This window comes from Vitis vinifera, chromosome 15 (assembly GCF_030704535.1).
Source record: "Vitis vinifera cultivar Pinot Noir 40024 chromosome 15, ASM3070453v1".
Classification (NCBI taxonomy): domain Eukaryota; kingdom Viridiplantae; phylum Streptophyta; class Magnoliopsida; order Vitales; family Vitaceae; genus Vitis; species Vitis vinifera.
This window is the reverse complement of record NC_081819.1, coordinates 22,023,792-22,051,451: the sequence shown is the minus strand read 5'-3', so window position 1 is coordinate 22,051,451 and position 27,660 is coordinate 22,023,792. Positions and strand designations below refer to the sequence as shown.

Below are 27,660 nucleotides of genomic sequence, written 5' to 3'. Positions count from 1 at the left end.
TGAATAATAAGGAAAAAAAAATATTATTTCTTCAATTAAAAGAATAAAATATTATTAATATCTAACTAGTTTTAATTTACAAAAATATTGGATAGAGTGAATTCTTATCATTATGCACCCCATTTTGTGTGTCTTTTGTATAATTCTATGCATCTCATTATAAATGTCCCGCCATTATATGCATCTCCTTGATTTATAGAAATATTAATTAAAGTGATTCTTATTATTATGAACTCGATTCTAAACATTTCCTTTATGTCATTTCATTTTGTGTACTCTTTTATAGAGATTTCCCAAGAATACCTAGCTAATGAAGGTAGAAAGAGGCTTCAACCATCGTCGGAGAGTTTGATGTCACCATCAGAGTGGATCAATTTTTAATATTTAGAGGTTGTCCGAGGATATGAAGCATATAGTGTTTATGCTGGTTTCTATGGACAAAATGCATCTGAAGTGATGCTCACATGCATGTTGGATTTAAGGGTATGGAAACAAATGACTAACCCGAAAGACACAAATAAAGAACATAATTAATAAGAAGAAAAACTTATCGATCGAGGTGTGACAAATACTGTCCTTGAAATATATCCACTCTCCTCGAAAACGAACTTGGTGCACTAGGGTACCAGTGGTCTACCTCCAGGATTCAACAACCAGATCTCGTTTTGGGTGCACTCTGTAAGCGAGATGTGTACAACTCGGGTTTTGAAAAAATTCCTCCAGATAGATGTATGAAAAGACTCTTTGAAAAATTCTTTGAAAATTTGGTATTCGTATATAAAGAGTGAGGGGTGGTCTGCTTTTATAGGTCACTAACACAGTCTCAATGGGACTCTACTTGTAATTAGAATATGACTCAAAGTGGAAGGGGATTCTACTTATAAATGGAATGGGACTCCACTAGCACAATCCCAATAGGACTCTTCCAAAAAATATAAGACTAATAAAATAAAATAAAAATAATTCTCAATAGGATTCTTTCCAAAAATATAAGACTAATAGAATAAAATAAAATAAAAAATTATTTACACTCTTCCTACAATCCCTCACTAAGTGTAAATGTAATTTTTTTTGAAGGAAAAAAAATCTAATGCATTAGTACTGGTGCACAAAGGCTATGAACCAGTCTCAGGACAAATAAGGATTGAATCACAAAGGTGAAAATAAATTTCTATGAACCAGTGTTTCTTGATGTAACTCAAGGGACTTTTATCCACATTTGTTTTCTCAACTACACTACGAGCTGTATAAAACGGGTTGGCACAAATAGACCATGCGCCTTGCCTGGATGTTCATGAGAGCTCTAGAGAACCTGCCTAAGTTCTCATAGGAAGCGACCCCACCTCCACTCTCATATAGATGAATCCATCAAGTATGTTCTACATTAAACGTACCATCCATAAGGAATATGGTATTCATTAAGAGTAAACACTCAACCTTAATCAATGCAGAATATGCTCTATCTACACCATAGGGATAAACTCTCATACAATTAGAGTTGATAGAGCACCTCAAGTCAACAAGTGATTTGTTATTACCCATATGAACCTACTTCATAGAATTTCCATTCTAATAGATTGGATTACCACCACTCTTGACTTCTGTAATAGGCATTTGCCTCATCACTGTCGATGTTTATTTCACTAGTTTCTTATTTAGTGGTTTGGTCAAATGATCGGCCAAATTCAACTTTGACCTCACTCATTCTAGAGATATAACCTGTGTTTCAAGCAACTGTTGCACAATATTGTGCCTTAGACGTATATGCATGTTCTTCCCATTAAATATTTTACTCTTAGCATTAGCAATTGTAGCTTGGCTATCACAACATATAGACACAGACGAGGCTAGTCTCATCCATAAAAGGATATTTGTTAAGATGTTTCTAAGTCACTCAACCTCAAAACTTGTTTTTCCTAAGGCAATAAACTCAACCTCCATAGTAGACCGAGTAGTGCAAGTTTGCTTTGCAAACTTCCAAGAAACTGCACTTCCACCAAGGATTAAAACATATCCACTAGTGGATTTCATCTCATCTGAATCTGAAATCCAATTTGCATCACTAAAACCTTCAAGGACACTTGGAAATCCACTAAAGCACAAACCATAGTTAATGATGTCTCTCAAATACTCAAGGACTCTACAAACAACAGTCCAATGGTCCTGATTAGTACTTTGGGTGTATCGACTCAATTTACCTACTGCTTAAGTAATGTCAGGTCTGGTACAGTTCATTAAGTACATTAAGTTTCCTATGATATGAGCATACTCTATTTGGGCAACACTATATTCTCTATTTTTCTTTAGCTGTGAGCTGGGATCATAAGGAGTTGATACTGGTTTACAATCAAAGTGTTTAAACTTCCTTAGGATATTTTCAACATAGTGCTCTTGATAAAGTTTAAGCCCATTAGGTGTTCTAGTTATTTTAATTCCTAGAATCACATCTGCCTCCTTTAGGCCTTTCATATCAAACTTAGAACTTAGGAATTTATTGGTCTCACACACAACCTCTAGGCTAGTTCCGAAGATTAGCATGTCATCAACATAAAGGTAAATGACTACACATGTGTAATCCTCATACTTGTTGTAGATACACTTATCAACATCATTACTAGAATATCCATTAGTTACTAACACATGATTAAACTTGTTGTGCCACTGTTTGGGAGTTTGTTTTAACCCATATAGTGATTTAACCAACTTCCACACTTTTTTTTCCTTTCCTGGAACTACACAACCTTCAGGTTGTTTCATATAAATTTCCTCTTCCAAATCCCCATTCAAGAATGCAGTCTTGACATCCATTTGGTATATCACCAAATTATGAATGGAAGCTAGAGCGATCAATACTCTAATTGATGCTATTCTAGTCATAGGGGTAAAAGTGTCAAAGTAGTCTACATCATTCATTTGTTTAAATCCTTTGGCAACTAAACGAACTTTATACTTCTCTATGGACCCATCTTGTTTTAACTTTCTTTTAAAGATCTATTTACAACTAATAGTCTTTGCACCATGAGGTAAATCTACTAACTCTCATGTATGGTTATACATGATTGATTCGATTTCATTGTTAATGGCCTTCTTCCAGAATGGTGTATCAGGAGAAGTTATAGCTTCTTTGTAGGATCTAGGGTCTTCATCTATTAGGAAGGTGTAGAAACCATCTCCAAGGTTTGTTTCTTTCCTATCTCTTTTACTCTTAGGTTCAAATTCAAAAGGTTCAATAGACTTATCTCTACTTGTTTTCCGAACTTGTTGTTCACCATTTAGTTTCATAGGAAAGATGTTTTCAAAGAAATCTGCATTCTTTGTTTCTAGTATAGTATTGACATCTACAAGACTATTTTCTGACTTAGTAACAAGAAACCTATATGTCGCATTATTCTTAGTATAACCAATGAACATTGCATCGAAGGTTTTAGGACCTGGTTTTCGTTTTTTAGGTTCAAGGAGAAAAACTTTAGCTAAACACCCCCACACTTTCAGGTATGTTATATTAGGTGCATAACCCTTCCACAACTCATAAGGAGTTTTACCAGTTTTCTTGTAAGGTATTCTATTTTGAATATGACATGTAGATAAGATAACTTTCCCCCATAAGTTCAAGAGTGCTCTTGAACTTACCAACATTGCATTTATAATTTCTTTTAAGGTCCTATTTTTCCTTTCTGCTACTCCATTAGACTTAGGGGAATAAAGAAGAGTAGTTTCGTGAATGATCCCATGATCTTCAAAAAAAGAATTAAAGGGGTTGGACTCATACTTTCCTCCCCTATTAATTCTAAGCCTTTTAATTTTCTTACTTAGTTGATTTTCCATTTCATTTTTGTATTTCATGAAAGCATCTTTTGCTTCATTTTTGTTTCTCAAAAGATATACCATTGTATACCTTGAGTAGTCATCTATGAAAGTTATGTAGAATCATTTACCACCTCTAGTTATTGTATTTTTTAGGTCTCCTAAGTCATTGTGTATTAAACTTAGTAGATCTGATTCTCTTTCAACTAATTTGCAAGATTTCTTTATGGTTTTAGATTTTACACAAGATTCACATTTTCCATGGTTTTCTAAGGACAATTTAGGGATTAAACTTAATTCAACAATTTTCTTCATATATGAAAAGTTCACATGTCCTAGTCTACCATGCTAAATATCACAAGAATCAACTATGTAAGCATGCAACGGAAGAAGATGCATTATTATTGATAATATAATAAACATAATAGCCCTTTCCCACAAATGCGTCATTCTTGGTTAAAACTATTTTATCATAGTCAAACAAGATCCTCACTCCTGCTTTTCCAAGTAGAGATACTGACACCAAGTTCCAACGGATATCTGACACATGAAGAACATCACTGAGGGCAAACACTTTTCCAGAGGTTAGCTTGAGAAGAACTTTCCCTTTGTCAATCACTGGAGTAGATCTAGAATCACCCATGAACACTTGTTCATCTCCTTCCTTTACAATGGTATAGGAAGTAAATGCACTTCTATTCCCATAGATGTGTATGGTAGCCTTAGAGTCTACCACCCAGTTCTTCATATTGGTGACCATGCTCACCTCAGAGGAAATTACTGCTGTGATCACCTCTACCTCTGTTAGATTTGCCTTTGAATTGGACTTCTCAATTCTCTTCCTATGGCGACATTGAACTGCATGGTGTCCAGACTTGCCACAAACAAAGCAATTACCCCATTTTTTAATAGTTGAGTTTTGGACCTTGTTTGATACATTGGGGTTGGTCCTAAAGTTTTGTTTCCTGGACCTATTGTTTTTGGGTTTAGGTTTTTCTTCTACTACATTAGTCTTAGAAGACAATTCGTTAGCTTTCTTAACATTATCTCTATTTCGGTTTTGTTCATCAATCCTAATATGGATTATGACACTCTCTAAGGACATTTGTTTCCTTTTATGTTTCATGTTATTTTTCTAATTTTTCCAAGTCTCTAAAAGTTAATGTCTTCAATAACTAAGTCATTAATAACAAGTGATAGTCATGGATTTGAGATGATACATCTCTATCCTCGGTCATTTGGAAATTTCTAAAATTCCCTATGACATATTTATGAGTTCCTGCATCTTCCAAAATATATTTTTTATTTATTGCATCCCAAATTTCTTTTGCAACTTTAAATTGACAATAAATATCAAAAAGTTCATTAGAAAGGGTACTTAGAATAGTATCCCTAACTTATTTATTTCTAGTTTCCCAAGTTGGTAAGAAATGACAACCATCTTTTGGTTTTGGGTCAATCAAAATGTGTCCTAAGTTTACTATATCAATTGCAGAGAAAACTCTTTCCTGCCAATTTTTAAAGAATGTCTCATTTAAGGGATCAATTTTTGAGGTGTTAGGATAGGTGTGAACTAGGGAAGTCTATGAAGAAATCTTTCTAATCAAATTTCTTCTTTATGTAAATTTGTGCAAAATCCCTTTTTAAGGAAAAATTCCTTTAGTTAAATTCATTTAAAAAAAAATTGTAATTGATTAATTTATTCATTTTAGTTTATTTATTTAAATAAAGTAAGCAAAATCATCTTGTAGTTAAGACAAAATTCTTCTTTTTTTATATATATAGAAATAAAGTAAAAAAAATATTTTTATTCTTTTTATTTTATTTTATTTTATTTATCTATTTATTTTATTTTAATTCTTCATGAATCTTTTTTATACAAGTAAAATAAAAATTTTCTTTTAGATAAAATTGTCGAAATGTAGATTTCCATTTTTTTTCTTTTTTCTTTTTTAAAGCAAATAAATTCTTGGAAAAGAAAGCAAAAATCAAATTGGAGAACAAAATTGGAATGTTTTTGTAAATATAATATAAAAAATCTTATTTATTTATTTTTAATAAAATTGGATAAACTTTTTTTACACAAATTCCAAATCTTTAAGGGTAAGTAATAAATTTGAAATATCTTTTTATAAAATCATAGATAATTATTTTCTAACAAATCTTTTTAAAATCAAACAGTAAAATGGATTCAAAATTTTTTTTAATTAATTTTGTAAAAATTAATTTTTTGAATTTTTTTTTTGGTGTTAATAAAATTGGATTGAATTTTGATATTTTTTGTAAATAAAATTGTAAAAGTCTGTTTTCTATAAAAAATAACAAAAATTAATTTGCTTGCAAATAGAATTAAATTGATACAACTTTTGTAGATAAAATTATATATTTTCTTTCTTTTTTAAATAATTCATAAAAATTCATTCATTTTTAGTAAAAGCAAATAAAAATAATTTTTATTGCTAAATTGAAATTTTAAAAAAAATTATTGTAATAAAATAATGTAAATAACTTTTTTTGAAATTGACATTTTTTTTGTAAATAAATAAATTGAAATCATTAATTCAAAATCATTTTTAATAAAATACTTTGAAATTTCTTGAATTTTTTTTTAAGATTCAAATAAAAATAATTTTTATTGCTAAATTGAAATTTAAAAAAAAAATATTGTAATAAAATAATGTAAATAACTTTTTTTGAAATTGACCTTTTTTTGTAAATAAATAAATTGAAATCATTAATTCAAAATCATTTTTAATAAAATACTTTGAAATTTCTTGAAATTTTTTTTAATATCTTTTTTTTATTTAGTTCAATAAATCATTTTGTATAATTCTCTTGTTAATTATTTTGTGTATTCTTGTAATTAGATTTGATAATTATTTTTGTGTATATTGATTTTCATCATGACTTGTACATACTCATTTACATGATTATTTTTCTTGGTATTCCTAATTAATTAATTAATTGTCACAATTCTCTTAATTCGTTTAGTAGAGATTGTATGTACACGGGTTTAAAAGGGTGTTATGGCTCACCATCGTACCTTCCCAATAGGTAACTTGACTCCCGAACCCGACTTTGGTTTTTCACAAACCTGTTTTTGCTTTAGGAGTCACACTTAGGGTTTTTTTTTTTTTTCCTTATTTTGTTTTCCCTTTTAAAAATAAAACAAAAATAAATAGCAACTCTAAGTCTTTTCTAAAAATCAAATTTTCACCAAATAAAAAATGAGTTTCATCATCGAGCAGGGACACACGTGAAAAACGTCGAGCCACACCAAAGTCTTTTTTTTTTTTTTTTTATAACCTAATTAATCATTTTTTTTTATCCCATATGTTTGAACTTAAGATTTATTTTCTCTTTTGCATATTTGTTCAATAATTTAGATTTAATTCATGTATCAACTGTTCAAATTCAAAGATTGATGTATGCTGGACTCTAACCCAACAACTTATTATTCAATCCAATCATGAAAAAGAGAATGCTAAGGTACCATGCCCTTTATCGTATTTTTAATTTAAATAACATTATTTAAAAAGTAATACTTTATTTTATAAAAAAATACAATTCAAAACACAATTTTACTGAAAATTTTTATTTTTAAAAGAGAATTTAGTATAAACATGATTTATAAATTTACATTAAAATTATTTTTGAAGAAAATTTTGAGGTTGTAAAGAAGTATAATATACATATTAAACTCAAAATATTACAAATTTAAACTTTTAAAAAAATTGATAATTCAATATAATATTAGAACTTGATTTAGTAGGAAGTTATGGGTTCGGGTCATCTTTCTGCAATTTGTCCAATTTGTAATTTTGTTTATCCTTTCACTTATGGGCATGGCTTAACGGTGCTATTTTTTTCCTACCAATTTTTTAGAAGTTTTTTTAAAGCCACATGTAATTGCCATTTTTTCCTACCAAGTTTGGTAGCACGTTGAAAGTTAGAAACGAGCCCACCGATTAATTTGCTCCATGCACATGACAAACACCCCCCCTCCTCCCATCTAAAGGTGGTCACAGGCATGCATCTAAATATATGCACACAGAAAATGAAGATTGATCCATAGAAACAAACCAATGGAAGGTGTCACGTGTCAGACACTCATGTGGTGTGTCATCTAACAAGCCAAAAAGCTCATAATGACCCGTTAGTGGCGTAAAGAGTTGGGACTTGTGTCAATTATTCAAAGGTGAAGACAAATGCTCTTCTCTCTCTTATAATGCACATGCGTGTCAATTTTTTTATTCTAATTTATTTGACTCATGAAAAGTAACTAGAAAAAAAGGCTAAAAAAATATTTTATATATATATCTATTGGATATCAAGAAAAAAATAATAATAATAATAAATAAAAAATATTAAAATATATATTTTCATTAATTTTTCTTCAATGAAGATTAAAATTTTTGAAGAAATTAATTGTATTTTTCACACAGTTTTATTTATTTTTCTCAATTTTTTCTTACTCATTTTTTTTCTAAAATTTTTCTTATTTTACTCTTTACTTGTTTTTTCTCTATACGTTTGGTTTGTATTCCAGTGTTGGGCTGATACGGAGTGCATTCACGGTGGGAAATGACTGGTAAAATGCATGTAGTCATGCTTCCATGGTCGGCCTTCGGCCACATGATTCCGTTTTTTCACCTTGCCATCGCCATAGCTAAAGCAGGAATCCGAGTTTCACTGGTATCTACTCCAAGGAACATCCAGAGACTGCCTAAACCTCCACCAAATTTGTCATCTCTGATAAAGTTCGTGGAACTTCCCTTTCCAGTAATGGAGAATGGGAGTATCTTGCCTGAGGGTGCTGAGGCTACTGTTGATATGCCCTTTGAAAAAATTCAGTACTTGAAGGCTGCTCTTGATCTCCTTCAACACCCCTTCAAGCAGTATGTTGCTGATACTTCACCAGATTGGATAATCATCGATTTCTTCTCGCATTGGGTCAGTTCAATTGCTCGAGAACATGGGGTACCGCTCGTGTACTTCTCTGTTTTCTCGGCTTCCACACTTGCCTTCCTTGGGCCTGCTTATTCCCTCGTTGGAGATGGTCGAAGGAGACTTAGGCCATCTCCGGAGAGTATGACATCACCACCGGAATGGATCAGTTTTCCATCTTCAGTGGCTTTTAAGGGCTATGAGGCAAAAGCCGTCTATTCCGGCTTCTTTACTGATAACGCTTCTGGAACAACTGATGCTGCAAGGTATGTCGAGATCATTAATTCATGTCAAGCCGTGGCTGTGCGTAGTTGTGTGGAGTATGAAGGTGAATACCTGAATTTACTTGGAAATCTCATGGGCAAGCCGGTGATTCCTGTGGGTTTGCTCCCGCCGGAAAAGCCAGAAGGGAGAGAAATTCAAATCAATGATGGGTCATGGGGGGAGAACTTCAAATGGCTTAATGAACAAAAGCCCAAGTCAGTTGTGTTTGTAGGGTTTGGGAGTGAGTGTAAGTTGACAAAAGACCAAGTTCATGAGATAGCTTATGGGCTAGAGCTATCCGAATTGCCATTTCTGTGGGCACTCAGAAAACCCAACTGGGCTATTGAAGATGCCGATGCCCTACCTTCCGGTTTCAGTGACCGGACCTCCGGCAGGGGGATGGTGTGTATGGGATGGGCACCACAGATGGAGATTCTAGAACACCCATCAATCGGAGGTTCATTGTTTCATTCTGGGTGGGGTTCAGTGATAGAAACCCTTCAATTTGCGCACTGTCTTGTTGTATTGCCCATCATTATTGACCAAGGTTTGAATGCAAGGCTGCTTGTGGAGAAGGGTTTGGCTGTGGAAGTAGAGAGAAGAGAAGACGGAACCTTTAGCAGGGAAGACATAACCAAGTCTTTGAGACTTGCCATGGTGTCCGAGGAAGGGGAGAAGCTGAGGATCCATGCAAAAGGGGCAGCTGCCATATTTGGCGACCCGAAGCTCCATCAGGATCACTATATAGGAGGGTTTGTTGAGTATCTGAAAAATGGAATTGCAAAGCAGAAGTGATATGTCTCATGCAGTACTAGTGAGAAGATTAAAGTGTACCATGTTCATTAGATTTATTCACTCAACAGCAACATGGTAACCATCAATCTGATTGTCATTAGCTTTATGACAACCATAAAGTTCTGGACATTATATTAAAGGTTTCTGTCGGTGGAGGATATGAATGAATACCTACTAGATGAAAAGTAAATCAATTTCTTTTCTTTTTTTGTCTGGTTAAAGTAAATTTATGAGATGACTGAGGGCAACCATGCATTGTGGTAAAATGAGCTTTGTGAAATTAGGATGTTGACATAGGCGTATGTGCATACAAGATAAAATAGAAGTTACAATATTGTGTACAAAATTCTAATTTCCTTATAGTAGTATGAAAGTACGCATGTGAAGCTTGTTTGCTGATAAATTCAGTCTGCATGCAGTACACCTTTATTATGTATAGTACAATTAGAAGGTCGACGATCAAACATAAGACTACAAATTTGGGTTGGGTGCATATGTAGTACAGAATGTACTATTTTTATCATCTTTTGATTTTAGATCATTTCATATTTTAATTTAAGGGAGAATTACCTTAAGGGTACACTAGGAAAAAAAATTATCGAGAAGGGTGAGTAAATTTGATAATTTAATTTTCTAAAGGTCCAATATTTTTATTAAACCAATTTGCCCTGAATTTCGCAAGTCCATTTACCAATTGAAAAGTATGTCTTCTTTCACCGACAATCAAATCAAAGAGGTTCTAAAGACCCTTAGATACACCCACCTGTAGGAAAGGAAATCATGATCGAATGATCTAAGGCTCAAACTACAAGGTTAAGGTGGCTCTAAAAAGAATAGGGTTGGACTTTAAAGGATCCCTAACAGAAGCGATCGTATCATCCAGTAGTACACAACCCTCTACACGCCTCCGAAGAGACGGGGCACTTCCATGCAAGGTGGTCATCACCTCCACACATGCACTACCTCGACATCCTAGAGGGTTTCCTATAGTGAAAGCTTTCGCAACTCTCAACACTCAGTAGTCAACTAAAGTGCACAGTGAGTGGTGTGGGTGCATCCGAAAATCCTATTAAGCTAAAATAGAAAAAGAAATATACTAGTCACACAAATATCCATAAAACTTAGCTTTGGGCTACATAGGTCTTTAAAGACCAGACTCCAATAAGCATCAATGTGTCCACCTTCTCCAGAATGCTCCCAAACATCGATATAGCCCGTCGATAGACCATACTCCTAAACACTAGCTCGATCGAAGAGCAAACAAAGTAACAAATCTCATATCAAATATGAGATCAAGGAAAACAAGGTCAATCGAGACTAAGGACTTGGAGATAAGAGGATAGATGTGTGTCCCACATAGACAAACAACACATGCATCACACAGAAGAAGAGCAGTCATGCACCAAGCAATCATGCAAAGAAAATGTATATCACTTATATCTACACACAAGCTAGGTAGAGATAAGATAAACAAGATATAAACAAAACAATATACAACAAAGAGAATCAATGATGCCAAGATGAATATATACAAAAATGAGAATATACATGTCAAGGAAAGCAAGATAATCATACAATAAGAAGAGTCACTATGCAAAAGCAGGTAAGAGAATCAATCGATGTAATCAACATGTCAATATAGCCAATGAACAATAATAACCAAACATGCAACATAAAGAAAAAGGGTAATCATGTAGCATGCAGCCATACAAAAAGATACATACAAATATAAGCAAATATATACAAACGCACATAATAACAAGAATCAATATATAATAAGGCACATGCAATATATATACCAAATAATCAACATGTCAACACTCATATGCCTTAAAACATGAAAATATACAATAAAGGCACAATGAGGGGGTATCCACTAATCGATTAATCAAACACCACATTTTCCTCAACTTGAGTTCAAGTTTGACCCTCTAAATATCCCTAGTGGAGTCGCCATTTTGTGGACCCCGTATTTTTGTTTGATGCGTTCCCACTTAATGACAAAACTCGTTTTTTATTTATTTGGTGAAAAAAATAATTTTTTAGAAAAAACTTGGAGTTCTCACTTATTTTTGTTTTATTTTTTAATGAAAAAATAAAATAAGAAAGAAAAAACCTTAAATGTGACTCCTGAAAGAAAAATAGGTCTGCGAAAAACTGAGTCTAGGTCCGAGGGTCAGGTTACTTATTGGGAAGGTACGGTAAAGATCGTAGCACCTCTCTAATCCCCTAAAAATGAGTCTCTATTAAATAAGGTGAAACAAGTGTGACAATTTATAAGAAAATTAATAGATACTAATGAAATGATCAAATAATAAAACGAATTAAGCATGATAATGAATAAATAAATGAAGTAGGATTGAGAACCATACCTTAGCAACAAGTAATAGTGCGCTATCATAGAAATAAGGTTAGCTCAAATATAAAATTATCACATGCATATCAAATAGTAAGACAAAGATTGAGCAATATTCATTAAACATAACAATTGACAATCAAAAGAGAAAAATCATATATATGTTGGGCCCCCACCAAAGCCCAATTTATTTTGCATGAATTAATATAACAAATTCCATTATTTTAGAATAATGAAAAATTCATTCATGTTTATTAAAAAATTAAGAAAAACGAAAGATTATTTGAAATTTGAAGAAAATTTGTGAATTTTAAAAAATATTTGAAAAATGGAGTGGAATTAAAACTATTTGAAAAAAAAATTGGAGTTTTGAAATTTATTTGAAAATTGAAGTTTCGAAACTTGGAGTTTTGAAAATTAAATTTAATAATTGGAATTTTGAAAATTATTTGACAATTGGAATTTTGAAAATTAAATTTAAGAATTAAAATGTTGAAAATTAAATTTTGAAAGAAATTAGAATTTTGAAAATTATTTAAAAATTAAAATTTTAAAAATAAATAAATAGAATAGAATAGAATAGAATAATGATAATAACGAAAATAATAATGATTAAATAAATAAATGTGAAAATTAAAATTTTTGAAATTGGAAATCGGAATTTTGAAGAATTATTTAAAGATGGAATTTTAAAAATAAATGAATAAATAAATAAAATAATAATAATTAATTAATTAAATGTAAAATTGGAATTTTGGAAATTAGATGGGAAATTGGAATTTTGAAGAATTATTTAAAGATAGAATTTTTTTAAAAATAGAATAATAATAGTAACGAAAATAATAATGATTAAATAAATAAATGTGAAAATTGAAATTTTTGAAATTGGAAATTGGAATTTTGAAGAACTATTTAAAAATGGGAGTTTAAAAAAAAAAATTTGAGGATCGGAATTTCGAAAAATTATTTGAAAATTAAATTTAAGAAAAAAGAATTTTGAAGGATTATTTGAGAATTGAATTTTTGAAAATTTGATTTGAAAGGAATTGGAGTTTCGAAAATTTATTTGAAGGTGACATTTTAAAAATTAAATTTGGAATTGTGGAATTTTTGAAAAATTAAATTTAAAAATTTAAATCTTGGAAAATTAAATTTAAAATTAAAATTTTAGAAAATTATTTAGAGAATTGAATTTTGAAGAATTAAATTTAAAAAATTGGAGTTTTGTAGACTAACTTTAAAATAAGATTTTACAAGATTATTTTGAAAATGATATTTTTTTAAAAAAAAAATTGATAGATAAATGAGTAGATAAATAAACTTGGAACTTTAGAATTTTAGAAAATTTTAAAGAGTTATTTGAGAATAAAAAAAAAAAGAATAAACAAAAGAAATAAAGAAATAAAGCTTTTAGCATTAAAAGTTTTTTTAAAAAATGAATAAAAAGATGGCATGGCTACGCATTGTTTTTCCCAATCACATCTGACTATCATGATTTCCAATAGTAAAGTTTGATCAAGAATTCCACTTAGCATTCCAGTCCAGATACCTTTGATGCTTGAAACGAAACAACCATACCAAGAGAAACCAAAAACAATTGCAATCCCAAAAAAACCAACCTTGAGCTTATAAGCCAAGAGCCAAGTAAAAAACACGTGGACCAAAAGAGCTAACCCAGAAACCCAAGCAATCACTGCAACCCAACAACATGGAATCCAAATCAATTCCACAATTAGGCCATACCCAAAAACCAACCCGAACTGATATCTATATATAACATCTCAAAATAACCCATTCAAATCAACAATCCAGTCAAAAGAAGGCCCAAAACACATATTCAAAGCCCAAAAGCCAAACCCAATATTGAAAATAATTACTGTAGAAATCAAAGAGGAAATAAATAAATAAATAAAACCTCACATTTGAAACCCTATAATTGGAGACAGAATGCAACAATACACGATAGAAGGGGTGGTGGTGATGATCGAAGCATCGGGAGGTGGAGGTCGACAATGCTTGCATCGTTGACAGCAAGATCTAGTAGGTGGAGGCCGTAATAACCAAAGGAATGAAGAAAGGGAAAACGAGAGAGAGAAAGAGACGGAAGGACGTCGGGGGTGGAATGTGGTCAGATTAGCGGCCGACGGTGAGAGGAATGATGACGATGATGAATGGAAAGAATGGGAGTCGTGGGTATGGTGTCGGTGAGGGAAGAGAAGGGGAAGAAGAATGATCCTCTCCCCAAAAAAACGGGTCGGCCGCCTAGAAATAAAGAAATGGGGGGAGTGGAAAATAGAAAGGGCCATGGAAAAAAGAAAAAAAGGAAGAGAGTGGGGGAGTGTGGTGATGTGAGGGTACGGGGGTAGGTGAAGGTAGGTAGAGGGTAGGTGGAGGAAGAAAAAATAGAGAGGGGAGAGAAAATAAAAAATAAAAATAAAAAAAGATAAAAATATAATATAATATAATAATAATAATAATAAATAAAAATAAAAAATAAAATAATTTACAAAATAATAAAAACTAAGAATTAAATTATGAGTATATCAAAAAACACATATAATCGGGATTTAAAATTTATTAATAAAATTTGGTTCAAAATTAATATAAAAATAAAATTGAAATAGATTTTAGGGTTTATACACTTGTAAATTTTCCAATATTACTATTAAACAAAGTATTAATGTTATAAGATTTTGATTTTTCTTAATCCATCACTGATCATGAAAAGGAAAATGCTGAAATAATCAATTGGTACCTAACAAACTTATAATCTTGATCATTAAAAATGCATCATGAAATCCAAATCGAATTAGGATTTAAATAATGATATCAAAGTATAAAAAATGAGGCAATATAAAATAGTGAATAAATAGTCAAATAATGAAACTAAAGTACAAAATAATAGAACGAGTTTGGTAAAAAAAAACTAACGAAACATAATTGTAAATGTGACATTATAATTCGTATGACTTTTTTTAATACAATCCCAATTTGATTTTATTACCGGTGATTATGAAGGGGAAAATGCTAATCTCAACTCGAAAGTACATGATTAAATCTAGGCCCTGATCAATATATATATATATCATCAAATTATAAAACAATCAGACCGTAAATAGTGGACAAACTATAAAAGAATAAAACTAAACTACAAAATAACAATACAGGTCTGAGTACGAATAAATGAAACGTAATTGTAAAGGTGACATTATAATCATGGTCTTTTTTAAAAGATTCCGTACTCTTCGCGAGAGCCGATTATCAAAGAGACTTTATGCTGATGCGCTTGCCAACGACTTTTTGAATATGTGGGTCTCCATTGTTGGTGATGGATGATTAAGAGCCATAAATGATGTGTCCAGAAGATGGCGTCGTGTGAGCAGTGAGCTTGTCTCCCAAATTGCCATCATCAACATTGGTTGTTACAGAGTAGCAAGTGTTACTATTTATAACCTGGATTCTAGCATGAGAAGTTCATCTTCTTCAAATCTAAAGTTGGGGTTTTCACAAAGTTTTTCTTCAAATCTTTGAACCGCATCTTCTTCACGTTATGGCTGGTAATATGCATGTAGTGATGGTTCCATGGTTGGCGTTTGGCCACATGATCCCACATCTTCAGCTAGCCATTGCCTTGGCTGAAGCTGGAATCCATGTCTCATTCATATCAACTCCAAGGAACATCCAGAGGCTCCCTAAGCTTTCACCAACTCTACTACCGCTAATCAACTTGGTGGCGCTGCCATTACCGGCGGTTTTGGGCTTGCCGGAAGGCTGTGAGGCCACCGTCGAACTTCCCTTTGAGAAAATCAAGTATTTGAAGATTGCCTATGCTTTATTAAAACAACCCTTGAAGCGCTTTCTGGAGGGTGCATCTCCGGATTGGATGATCGTTGATCTGCCGGTGGATTGGGCGGCGGAGGCTGCTAGAGAGTGTGCTGTCCCCCTCCTGGCTTTCACTATGTTTACTTCTGCCTCAAATGTTTTCTTTGGGCCTCCAGAGTACCTAACCGGTGATGGTCAGAGGAGGGTTCGACCTTCACCGGAAAGTATGACAACACCGCCAGAGTGGGTCACTTTTCCATCCCTGGTGGCCTACCGGGAATTTGAGGCGAGAGGTGCCCACCCTGGTTTCTATGGAGACAATTCCTCGGGGACCACTGATGCCGATCGGATCGCCACGACACTAAGTGCATGTGACGCAGTGGCCATCCGCAGCTGCAGGGAGTTTGAAGGTGAGTATCTGAGTATCTACCAAAAAATGCTAAGAAAGCCAGTGATTCCGGTCGGTCTGCTTCCACGAGAAGGAAGCCATGAAATCACAAATCAAGCATGGAGGAAGATCTTTAAGTGGCTAGATGAACAGAAGCCAAAGTCGGTTGTGTTTGTAGGGTTTGGGAGTGAGTGTAAGTTGAGCCAAGATCAAGTTCACGAGATAGCTTATGGACTAGAGCTATCCGAATTGACATTTCTTTGGGCACTCAGAAAACCCAATTGGGCTATTGAAGATGTCGATGCCCTACCTTCTGGTTACAGTGACCGTACCTCCGGCAGAGGGGTGGTGTGTATGGAATGGGCACCCCAGATGGAGATTCTGGCACATCCATCGATTGGGGGGTCCTTGTTTCATTCTGGGTGGGGTTCAGCGATTGAAACCATGCAATTTGGGCACTGTCCTATTGTATTGCCTTTCGTAATTGATCAAGGGCTGAATGCAAGGCTGCTTGTGGAGAAAGGTATGGCCGTGGAAATAGAGAGAGGCGACGATGGATCATTTAGCAGGGATGACATAGCCAAGTCTTTGAGACTAGCCATGGTGATGGAGGAAGGCGAGAAACTGCGGATTCGCGCAAGAGAAGTAGCCATGATCTTTGGTGACCAAAAGCTGCATCAGAGCTACATTGATGAGTTGGTCAAGTATTTGAAAGGTGGGATTGCAAAGGAGAAGTGATCACCATGTCTATGGTAGATAAGAAGGTTTCTATTATATCTGGGAAGGAAAGAATAAGGGTGTATTTCTCTAAAAATGTTCAAAAATTATCTATCAAGTATTTTATTTTATTTTATTTTTTAAAAGAAGAATTACAAATAATTCTTCAACTTTTTAAACATAATTTCTGAATTTTATCGTCTTATTTTTGTTTTAAAACGTTTTTTATTTTTTTTGTTTTTTTATTTTTTATGTTAGAAGTGTTTTTTGAAAGAACTAATCAAATGGGAATACCACTTAAGACCCATAGTTATTAATTCCCATAAGGTATGGTGTGTGTATTTTTTCCCTTCATTGCTAAATGCTACATGACAAAAAAAATTAATATATTAAATAAAAGCTTTTACTCACCTATCACCATGATTTTCAATATTAACATTCAAATAATTAACAACTTCCTCACATTTATTGTAACAATAAATTTATTTAATTTTTAACATTTTCTAAGTGATTTTAATATGTAACTTTTTATATAGGATTGTTTTACTATTTTTTTCCTATTGCAAGGAATTTCTAATCTTCAGCATATCTTTTAAAAAAACAATATGATATTAAAAAAAAAATTGATTTTTCTTAAAAAAACAAAAAATGGTATGTATCCTTGCATTATCATATCTTGTATTGTATCACATACCACGTGTGTGTGTCTTAGTTTCCCTAAAATAATATATCCTTATATCATATAGTGTATCATGAGTTTTTAATAGCTATAATAAACTTATAACTATAATTCAACTTATATATATAAGATTGTTTTAACATTCTTTAAAATAGAAACCAACATAAGTTTTAAACAAATAATTTGGAAAGGTAGATATAAATTATCGAAGAAATGTCTTCAATGGTGCTGAAAGAATTCATTGTCAAACCATTACTGTGATATTTTACATTGGATAGGAGAAAAAAAATTTAACGTTATATATGTATTAACCTTTTTTAACCATGTATATGCATTTTAAGGTTGTAAATGTCTCTTAGGTTTTGAGCGGACATTATCTATACAGTTAGAAACATGTCATTATAAATAGTATTAGAGGTAATTCCTAGCCTCGAGGTAGGCTTTTGTTTATCCAACCCCATGATGAATGTTTATTCATTTGGTTTCCCAATTCTATGGGACATAATGAGGATGTTGTATCATATGAGAATCATTGTAATATCTCACATTGAATAAAAGAACTCCTCAATTTTATAGATGCATTATAAAGTTATGAAAGTCCTCTGAGCCTAGAGTGGAGAATACTTTACATGATTTAAAATAAATCATTACAAATTGTATTAAAGTTGATCATTGATTCGATAATGAGAATTTGTTTGACCTTGTGAAGGATATTTGTCTATTTAACTTTGTAGTTTCATAAAATACAATAAAGATGTTGGGTTTATATGAAAAAGTAATTATGATATATAACACATCGAATATGAAAAAAAAAATTCTTAATATTGACTTCTCCTAATTATATAAATATATTTTAAAAATCATTAATTTCCTTTAAACTCAAAGCAAATAATATTCGTACGATTAAGAACGAATCGATTATAATACAACTCTATTAAGTTCAAACGATTCAACAGTCCCTAAAACGCTCATAGCCCACTCACTATCAAAAAGGACTGAAATACGTGGACAGTGGAACATCACAGCCATCGCCACCAAAACCACTGAGTACTCTGCCCCCACCCCACCCCACACCCATCATCATCAGAAGGACTGAATTGATGAATAACGTGGACAGTGGGAATATCACTGCCATCGCATTGATTGGCAGCTTCACTGCTAACTATTGTTTGAATGGTGGATGGGACAAGTAATTCAAAGGAATATTTTTAGGAAGATGATGTTGAATTCAAGTGCTTTTAAGTCTTAATGAAAGTTTTTTTAATTTCATTTTTATTCATTATCATGTTATAAATAATAATAATATAAATAAAACAAAAAAAAAATCTTTGTCATGAAAATGAAAACCTACACTCTCCGTGGTTTTGATTGCATGATTGCCTATGCCACCTACTAAACACAAACTTCTGTTATTTAACGATAAAATTGGTTTTTAAAACAATTTTCTGTTTTTTAACTAAAAAAATAATTTCACAACAAAAAAATAGAAAATAATTTATTACCCTTAAAAATATAAATCAAAATATTTTTATTTTTATTTTTACTTTTTTTTATTATTAGTTTAAAAAATAATTATACAAATACAAAGATTAAAAATAAAATTTTATAGATAAAAATATATTTTAAAATATAAAAATCAGATTATAAACATTTGAATTTTTTATTTTTGTGTTGTGCCCATGAAAGCTCTTATACTAATTTATTGTACCTAAGTCTAATCTCATAAGACGAAAACCAATAAAATACAAACTCAATTAGCTTATAATATGAAAAGAAATAGCAAGAGAAATAAAGATAAAAGAGAGGACACAATATTTGTGAGGTTTGGTAAGGATGCCTTACCAAAGTCCTCATGATGATCAATCCATTAATCTTCAAATCAAAATTAAGAAATCAAATTGGGAAAACTATTTCTACACAAATTGGTTAAAGCCACAAAGATGGGCTAAAACTATAAAGTCAGACTAAAACCACAACTTTGGCTAAAGTCATTCTCACACACTCTTAACTAAAGAACTTAAGACTTATTTATAGGACCTAAATAAGTCCCTAAGCCATAACAAAACTAATTAATAATCCCAACGGACGAAGGACTCCTCACATATAACTTAATTAATACCAAACTCTTAATTGTGTCATAAACCAACATTTTGTTTTATAAAGCATAATACCACAATTCTTGTCAGACAACATATGAGATGATCATTTTTCGGAAACTTCAGCTTTCAGATACTTGACCAATCCACCAATATAGTGCTCCTGTTGCAGCCTCTTGTCAATGAAGATTGCAGCGGCCTCTCTTGCACGAGCCCTCAGCTTCTCGCCTTCCTCCGACACCATGGCTACCCTCAGAGACTTTGCTATATCCTCCCTACTAAAGGATCCATCCTCGCTTCTCTCTATTTCCACGGCCAAACCCTTCTCCACAAGCAGTCTGGCATTCAACCCCTGATCAACTATAAATGGTAATAAAACAAGGCAATGCCCAAATTGAAGAGTCTCTATAACTGAACCCCACCCTGAGTGAAACAGTGAACCCCCAATTGATGGGTGCGCCAGAATTTCCATCTGTGGTGCCCACCCCATCCATACTATCCCTTTGCCGGAGGTCCGGTCACTGAAACAAGAAGGTAGAGCATCAATGTCTTCCATAGTCCAGTTGGGTTTTCTAAGTGCCCACAGAAATGGCAATTCGGATAGCTCTAGCCCGTAAGCTATCTCATGGACTTGATCTTTGGTTAACTTACACTCACTCCCAAACCCTACAAACACAACCGACTTGGGTTTTTGTTCATCAAGCCATTTGAAGATCTCACTCCATGATCCTTCAGTGGTTTCTCTTCCTCCTTGTTTTTCCGGTGGAAGGAAACCCACTGGAATCACCGGCTTCCCCATGATTTTCTCATGTATATTCAGGTACTCACCTTCAAATTCAATGCAGCTGCGTACAGCCACAGCTTTACATGCATGGCATACCTTAGCAACCCTATGGGCATCAGTTATCCCAGAAACATTCTCTCCGAAGAATCCTGCGTAGCAAGTTCTAGCTTCATATCCCCGGAAAGCTACCGAAGATGGAAAACTGACCCACTCTGGTGATGATGTCAGGCTCTCAGGCGACGGCCGAACCCTCCTTCTACCTTCACCGATTAGACATTCATTAGGCCCAACGAAAACAGCTGCGGCAGAGGAGAACAAAATGAAGGCCATTGAAGGAATCCGATGCTCTTCTGCAGTCTCGACCACCCAATGAGCCATAGTATCGCTAATAATCCAATCCGGAGATTGATCTGCAACGAACTTCTTAAAGGGGTGTTGCAGGAGATCATAAGCAAGCTTCAAGTACTGAATTTTCTCAGTGGGAACGTCCACAGTGGCCTCTGCATCTTCCGGCAAGAGACCGCCGTCCACCGCCGGTAATGGAAGCTCCACGAAGCTTATCAGAGGCTCTAAATCTGGAGGAAGTTTTGGGAGTCTGCGGATGTTCCTCGGAGTTGATACAAAGGAGACACGCACTCCAGCTTTGGCTAATGCTATAGAGAGCTGAAGAAATGGAATCATATGACCGAATGCCAACCATGGAACCATTACTACGTGAAGATCCGCCATTTTCGCCGGCCAAGTCACTGGAGCTGTGGAGATAGGCACTCTTATGTCTAAAATGGAATGGCGTAGTTATGTGAAAATGAAGAAGAAAACTATGTTTTAAAAATATGACAGTTGTTCATTTATCTTTCCTATACCGTTAATGTCCCCATCTAATATTTTTTAAAGTTATATTTAAGCCTCCTTGGGACTTGGGAGCTTGGCGGGCACATGCTCAAGATTTAAAAATAAGGCAAACTTGTGTTTTGACTTTTGAGAGGGCTACTTAGAGATAATATTGTTTTCAAAACCCAAAGTTTGCATAACCCAAGATATGTCTGCAATTTGAAATTTGAAATTTGAAATTTTTTTCCATCTCATGCACTTTGGTGTGAGGTGTTATTTCATACGGAAAATGCCTTCCCCTTGTATCAACTCAGCGTCCACATCAGAAATCTAAAAAGGGTCAAAAAATTTCAACAGAAAAAAAAAAATATGAAGAAAAACCCTTATTTTAGTCTCATTCTTACCCTAACAAATAAATGAGATAACAATCTGGTGCACCAACAACGGCTTCGACTTGACTCTCTGAAAACCTCGGGTTAAGGCCAAAAAAATTAAACAGAAAAGGAAAATTTGAAGAAAAGCTCTGATTTTAGTCTCATTCTTACCCTGACAAACAAACAAGATAACGATATGATGCACCAACGACGGCTCCGACCTGACTCTCTGAAAACCCAGAACCCGAGGTACGCTCTCTCTCTCTCTCTCTCGTTCTCTGTTTGGTTACATAGAAAATAAAAGTGAAAATTTTCTTTCCATAATGCCAAGCATGTACTTTTTTTACTTTTTTTTTTTTAATTTCAATAAGTTCTCAATTTAAGCAAATCGTTTTCTTTGAATCAATTCATAGTTCAATTTGACAAGATTTGATGATTGGGTTTGAAGTTCTTGAAAACTTTGATTTATTTAATTATTTATATAAAATCAAATATCGATAATAAAACAACTAGCATAAACTAGAATTTTGGTTCTTTTGAGCTTCATTACCAATCATAGTTGTTTAAGAGTGGATGGTTTGGAAATACTTACTGGTCCTAGTGCAAAATTGTTGATTGGTCATTATTTATTATCCACATAGCTATTAAAGCAAATCACAATCATTTTAAAACTTTGATTTATTTAATTATTTATATAAAATCAAATATTGATAATAAAACAATAGCATGAACTATAATTTTGGTTCTTTTGAGCTTCATTACCATTCATAGTTGTTTCAGAGTGGATGGTTTGGAAATACTTATTAGTCTTAGTGCAGAATTATTGATCAATCATTATTTGTTGTCGATATAGCTATTAAAGCAATCACAATCATTTTTTCCTTTGTTGAGGATTTTATATAAGAAAAAAAAAATTATAGATATGTTGTTACAATACTTTGTCAATTAAAAGTTTATGTTATCATTTTTCCATAAAAAACTATTTCTATTTTTATAATTAAAACTAGAAAATCAAATTTTGATTTACTTAGAATTAAAACTTAATTTTTTGGTTTTTTTATTTAAAAAAATAATTTTCAATAATTAAAATCATTTCCAATGAGTTTGTGCAATAATGTTAATAGCTTCATGACAGCTTTGAGCATAATGGAAAGACAGAAGTGTTTATGTCTTTGTTTGCATCTGTAGTAGCTTAGTAACCTCCCATTTTACATGGAAATCCTCTATGTATGAGAATCATTGTACACTTGGATTTTATGCTGTAAAACTCGACCACTATTGTTGGTTTGGTTTGTATGTATTACCTCATGAAATGTTTTTGTTTCAAAGATAAAATTAGTTTTTTCAAATTCATGAAAAAGAAAATGTACGGTAAAAGTACCTTTTATAGGATTTATAATTTAAACAATTTTTTTATTAAAAAAATAATATTTTATGAAATATTTATAAAAATATACCATTTTTAAAAGAATATTAAAAAAACTTTTCAAAATATCTTCTCAAAATATGATTTTAGTATGAACACAATCAATAATTTTTTATTAAAACTATTTTTTTTTTCAAAAAAAATGATTTTCACTTTATTAGTTATAGGACAAAATTATCTTTTTAAAAAATAATTTTGACACAAATATGAAGTACCATCTTTTTTCTAATATAAAAAACCCATGGTAAAATTTGGTAGTAGTAGGATTATAACTTGGGCGTGTTGGTGGGATTTAAGCATTATTTGAATTAAAAAATAATCAATTCAAACTCAACTCATCTTGACCTCTAACTCGAGGTATTTAATTCAAGTTTAACCTAACCTCATTTTTTTTTATGCTAAAGTTGAATTCAAGTTAATCGAATTAGACTCATTTTAATCGAGTTTGACTTGAGTTAATTAAGTTGATTGAATTGCATGATTTAAAATCTATTTATAGTAGTTTTTTCTTTCTTTCTTTCTTTTATCTTTTCCTTCTTTTTTTTCTTTTTTTGCATTGGGATTCATTCTATATCAACAAATATTTTTTCAATATTTTTTATATATCCGTAAAATCTAATTACTGATATTTCAAACCTTGCGTGTAACAAACAGAATGTCAAATCAATAGCCTAAATGAACTTTTTTGGTTTTGTAAGTACTGGGTATTGGAAAAAAAAAGTTTCACATGTTTTTATACAAAATTGAAAGAGATATTCTTTTCTCTTTACCATAAATACGTCTCAATTTATTTTTTTCATATAGTTTATGAAAGTTTCATAGAACGACTCACGTGTAAAGCTTAACGTTAAGGATAAGTTTTAAAGGTTGCCTTTGATTCTTGAAAAATAATAAAAAGGAAGAAGAAAAAACTAAAATTAAAAAACAAATAATCTGTTTGATAATTATTTTCAAAAATAATTTTTTGTTCTTCAAAATAAAAAAATACAAAAAACATTTTTAATAACAAAAAAATATAGTGTTTTCAAATAACATATTTTAGTCATTTTCACTTAGTTTTAAAATATTATTAAAAAAAATAGTTATACAAATATATAAAATGATTAAAAATAAAGTATTAAATATAAAAATTATATTTAAAAATAAGTTTAAAACATTTTAAATTATCTAATGTACTTTTATTTCATAAAAAACATATAATAGTTTTTAAAAACTATTTTTAAAAATTGGTTTTTAAAATTGATTTTAAAAACCGTTACCAAAATAGAATAAAAGATTTTCCAATATTTGGGTGTCATGAACAAGGATGAAAAAAAACATTAAGACAAACTCGTGTGCCCAATTTTAAGTAATTCAAAGAAATATTTTAGGTTGAAGTTGAATTCAAGTGCTTTTAATTTTTTAAATTTATTATTATGTTATTATTTTTAAAAACAATATAAATAAAAATTCTTTCTCTTAAAAATAAAACTCCCACGTGCATGATTTTGATTAGTCTCTTGGGATGATTTCACTTTTATAGGGTGGGATTGGAGACATTTAACTTTTCTTTATTTAACAAACTACTTATTCTTATATTATATAACAAAAACATTAAATTTAAATAAACTTATATTTAATTACTTAATTTTGGGCATCTTTAATTATTTTTATTATTATTTATATATAATAATATGAATATATTATAGCATAAATATTAATTATTCAAATAATATTCACCATTGTATAAAAATTAAGAATATACTAATTAGTAATTAAATAAAACCGCCATTAAGAGTTCTTGAAAAAAAAAAAGTATATATAGAGATTCATTAAGGCTTATTTATGATGGAAAATGTTTTATTTAAATTAGATCTTCTAGGAAATTTCCAAATAATGCTTTTAAAGGCTTTGTACTTAGTGTTTTTTATAAGCAAAGCATTTCTAAAGTACTTGCTTGTAAATTTTCAAAAATTACTAATAAATAAAATATTAGTGTTGTAAGAACTAATTTCATTACCTCTACCAGTTTTTGACTAAATACATCTAGTTTTCATAAGTTTAAAATTTCATCAAATATTTCATTCACCTTTATATTTCTTGAGCCAAGATCAAGTTCATGAGATAGCATTCGGACTAGAGCTATCCGAATTGCCATTTCTGTGGGCGCTCAGAAAACCCAACTGGGCTATCGAAGATGCCGAAGCCCTACCTTCCGGTTTCAGTGACCGGACCTCCGGCAGAGGGGTAGTGTATATGGGATGGGCACCCCAGATGGAGATTCTGGCACGTCCATCAATTGGGGGTTCCTTGCTTCATTCTGGGTGGGGTTCAGTTATTGAAACCCTGCAATTTGGGCACTGTCCTATTGTATTGCCTTTTGTCATTGATCAAGGGCTGAATGCAAGGCTGCTTGTGGAGAAAGGTATGGCCGGGGAAATAGCGAGAGGCGACGATGGATCATTTAGCAGGGATAACATGCCAAGTCTTTGAGACTAGCCATGGTGATGGAGGAAGGCGAGAAACTGCGGATTCGTGCAAGAGAAGCAGCCATGATCTTTGGTGACCAAAACCTGCATCAGAGCTACATTGATGAGTTGGTCAAAGTACTTGACAGGTGAGATTGCAAAGGAGAAGTGATCACCATGTCTATGGTAGATAAGAAGGTTTCAATTATATGTAGTAAGGAAAGAATAAGAGTGTATTTCTCTAAAAATGTTCTTAAAAAAATCACCTATCAAATATTTTTTTAAGAAGAATTACAAGTAATTCTTCAACTTTTTAAACATGTTTTCCAAATTTTATTGTCTGGTTTTTCTTCAAAAATGTTTTTTTATGTAAAAAGTGTTTTTTAAAAGAACCATCAAACCGAAGTATAGTTGTTAACTCCTAAAATATATTGTGTATTTCTTTTTTCCTTTCATTGTCGTGCCCCTCCCCCCTCTCCTCTCTGTCTTTAAGGCGTTAAGACGAATATATATGTATACTTCGATTTAGATACAAACCGACAATACGTATATTGATTTCCCTAAAATAACATATATTTGTAATTCTTCAACTTTTTAAACATGTTTTCCAATTTTTATTGTCTAATTTTTCTTCAAAAATGTTTTTTATGTAAAAAGTGTTTTTTAAAAGAACCATCAAACCGAAGTATCACTAAGATTCATAGTTGTTAACTCCTAAAATATATAGTGTGTATTTCTTTTTTCCTTTCATTGTCGCGCCCCTCCCCCCCCTCCCCCTCTCCTCTCTGTCTTTAAGGCGTTAAGACGAATATATATGTATACTTCGATTTAGATACAAACCGACAATACGTATATCGATTTCCCTAAAATAACATATATTTGCATCATGTAATGTATCAAGTTTTTAATAACTATAACAAACTTATAACCATAATTCAACCTATGATTATTTTAACATTCGTAAAAATGAAAACCAACATAAGTTTTAAACAAATAACTTGGAAAGATAGATATAAATTACTGAAGAAATGTCTTCAATGGTGCAAAAAGGATTCCTTTGTCAAACCATTGTTGTAATATTTCATATTTGGATAAAAGAAAAAATTCTTAACATTATATATATACATATATATATTGAATTATTCTTAACCATATAGATGTATTTTAAAGTCATGAGTGCTCCTTAGGCCTTGAGCAGACCATATCTATACAATTGATCATTGTTTTAATAAATGATGCGGAGAAGGGTAGTGTCATTGAGCCACAAGAAGCTCAGCAAACTCTTGAAATAGTGGAAGCTAACTTGAGGAAAGCTGGAGGCAAGAGACAAATAATTGAGGCAAATCTAACTTTTAAACAAGCTAGGACACGAGTAGAGGCTATCAATGTGACTTCGTAACTAGTCATGTGCCTGAAAAATCAAAAGAAGTTCTATTTATACACCCTATTTTGATTCTGCAATCTTGTGGGACATAATGAGTATGTTGTATTGCATGGGGGTAATTGTAATATCCTACATCAAATAAGAAAATTTTTCCTAACCTTATAGACGTGTTTTAAAACTGTGAGGGCCCTTTGAGCCCAAAGTGGAGAATATTTTACATGGTTTAGAGTAAATCATTACAAATGGTATTAAAATTGATTACTGATCCCACTATGAGAGTGTTTATCTGTTTGACCCTATAATCCCATTAAACATGAGGATGTTGTGTTTATAAGGGAAAATAATTGTAATATCCTACATCGGATAAAGAAAAAAGTTTTTGACGTTATATACATATAGACTCCTCATATATTTTAAAACCACTAATGTCTTTTAGACTCAAAAAGGACGATATTTATACAGTTGGGAGTACGTCATTATAATCACAAGTCTACTAAGTTCAACCTATTCAAGAGTTCTCCAAAGCACTCAAAACCCACTCACAAA

The 27,660-nt window shown here is 32.1% G+C and overlaps 3 protein-coding genes across 3 annotated transcripts; 2 read left to right on the top strand and 1 right to left on the bottom strand.

Annotated features, from left to right (window-relative positions):
- The first annotated feature begins 8,326 nt into the window (after positions 1 to 8,326).
- LOC100260155 (putative UDP-rhamnose:rhamnosyltransferase 1) lies at positions 8,327 to 10,000 on the top strand. The gene has a single exon (XM_010663528.3). It carries the CDS (start codon positions 8,389 to 8,391, stop codon positions 9,808 to 9,810), a length of 1,422 nt encoding a protein of 473 aa, XP_010661830.1. The 5' UTR covers positions 8,327 to 8,388; the 3' UTR covers positions 9,811 to 10,000.
- A 5,539-nt stretch (positions 10,001 to 15,539) lies between these two features.
- Positions 15,540 to 17,224, top strand: LOC100255055 (putative UDP-rhamnose:rhamnosyltransferase 1). The gene has a single exon (XM_002275788.4). It carries the CDS (start codon positions 15,717 to 15,719, stop codon positions 17,112 to 17,114), a length of 1,398 nt encoding a protein of 465 aa, XP_002275824.1. The 5' UTR covers positions 15,540 to 15,716; the 3' UTR covers positions 17,115 to 17,224.
- Positions 17,225 to 19,641: 2,417 nt separating this feature from the next.
- LOC100249910 (putative UDP-rhamnose:rhamnosyltransferase 1) lies at positions 19,642 to 21,472 on the bottom strand. The gene has a single exon (XM_002275814.4). The coding sequence runs from the start codon at positions 21,379 to 21,381 to the stop codon at positions 19,975 to 19,977; it is 1,407 nt and encodes a 468-aa protein (XP_002275850.1). The 5' UTR covers positions 21,382 to 21,472; the 3' UTR covers positions 19,642 to 19,974.
- Positions 21,473 to 27,660: the final 6,188 nt, after the last annotated feature.

Bases quoted from the DNA above. Each gene is read 5' to 3' on its own strand.
- LOC100260155 (XM_010663528.3), top strand. From the start codon at position 8,389: ATGACTGGTAAAATGCATGTAGTCATGCTTCCATGGTCGGCCTTCGGC.
- LOC100255055 (XM_002275788.4), top strand. From the start codon at position 15,717: ATGGCTGGTAATATGCATGTAGTGATGGTTCCATGGTTGGCGTTTGGC.
- LOC100249910 (XM_002275814.4), bottom strand. From the start codon at position 21,381: ATGGCGGATCTTCACGTAGTAATGGTTCCATGGTTGGCATTCGGTCAT.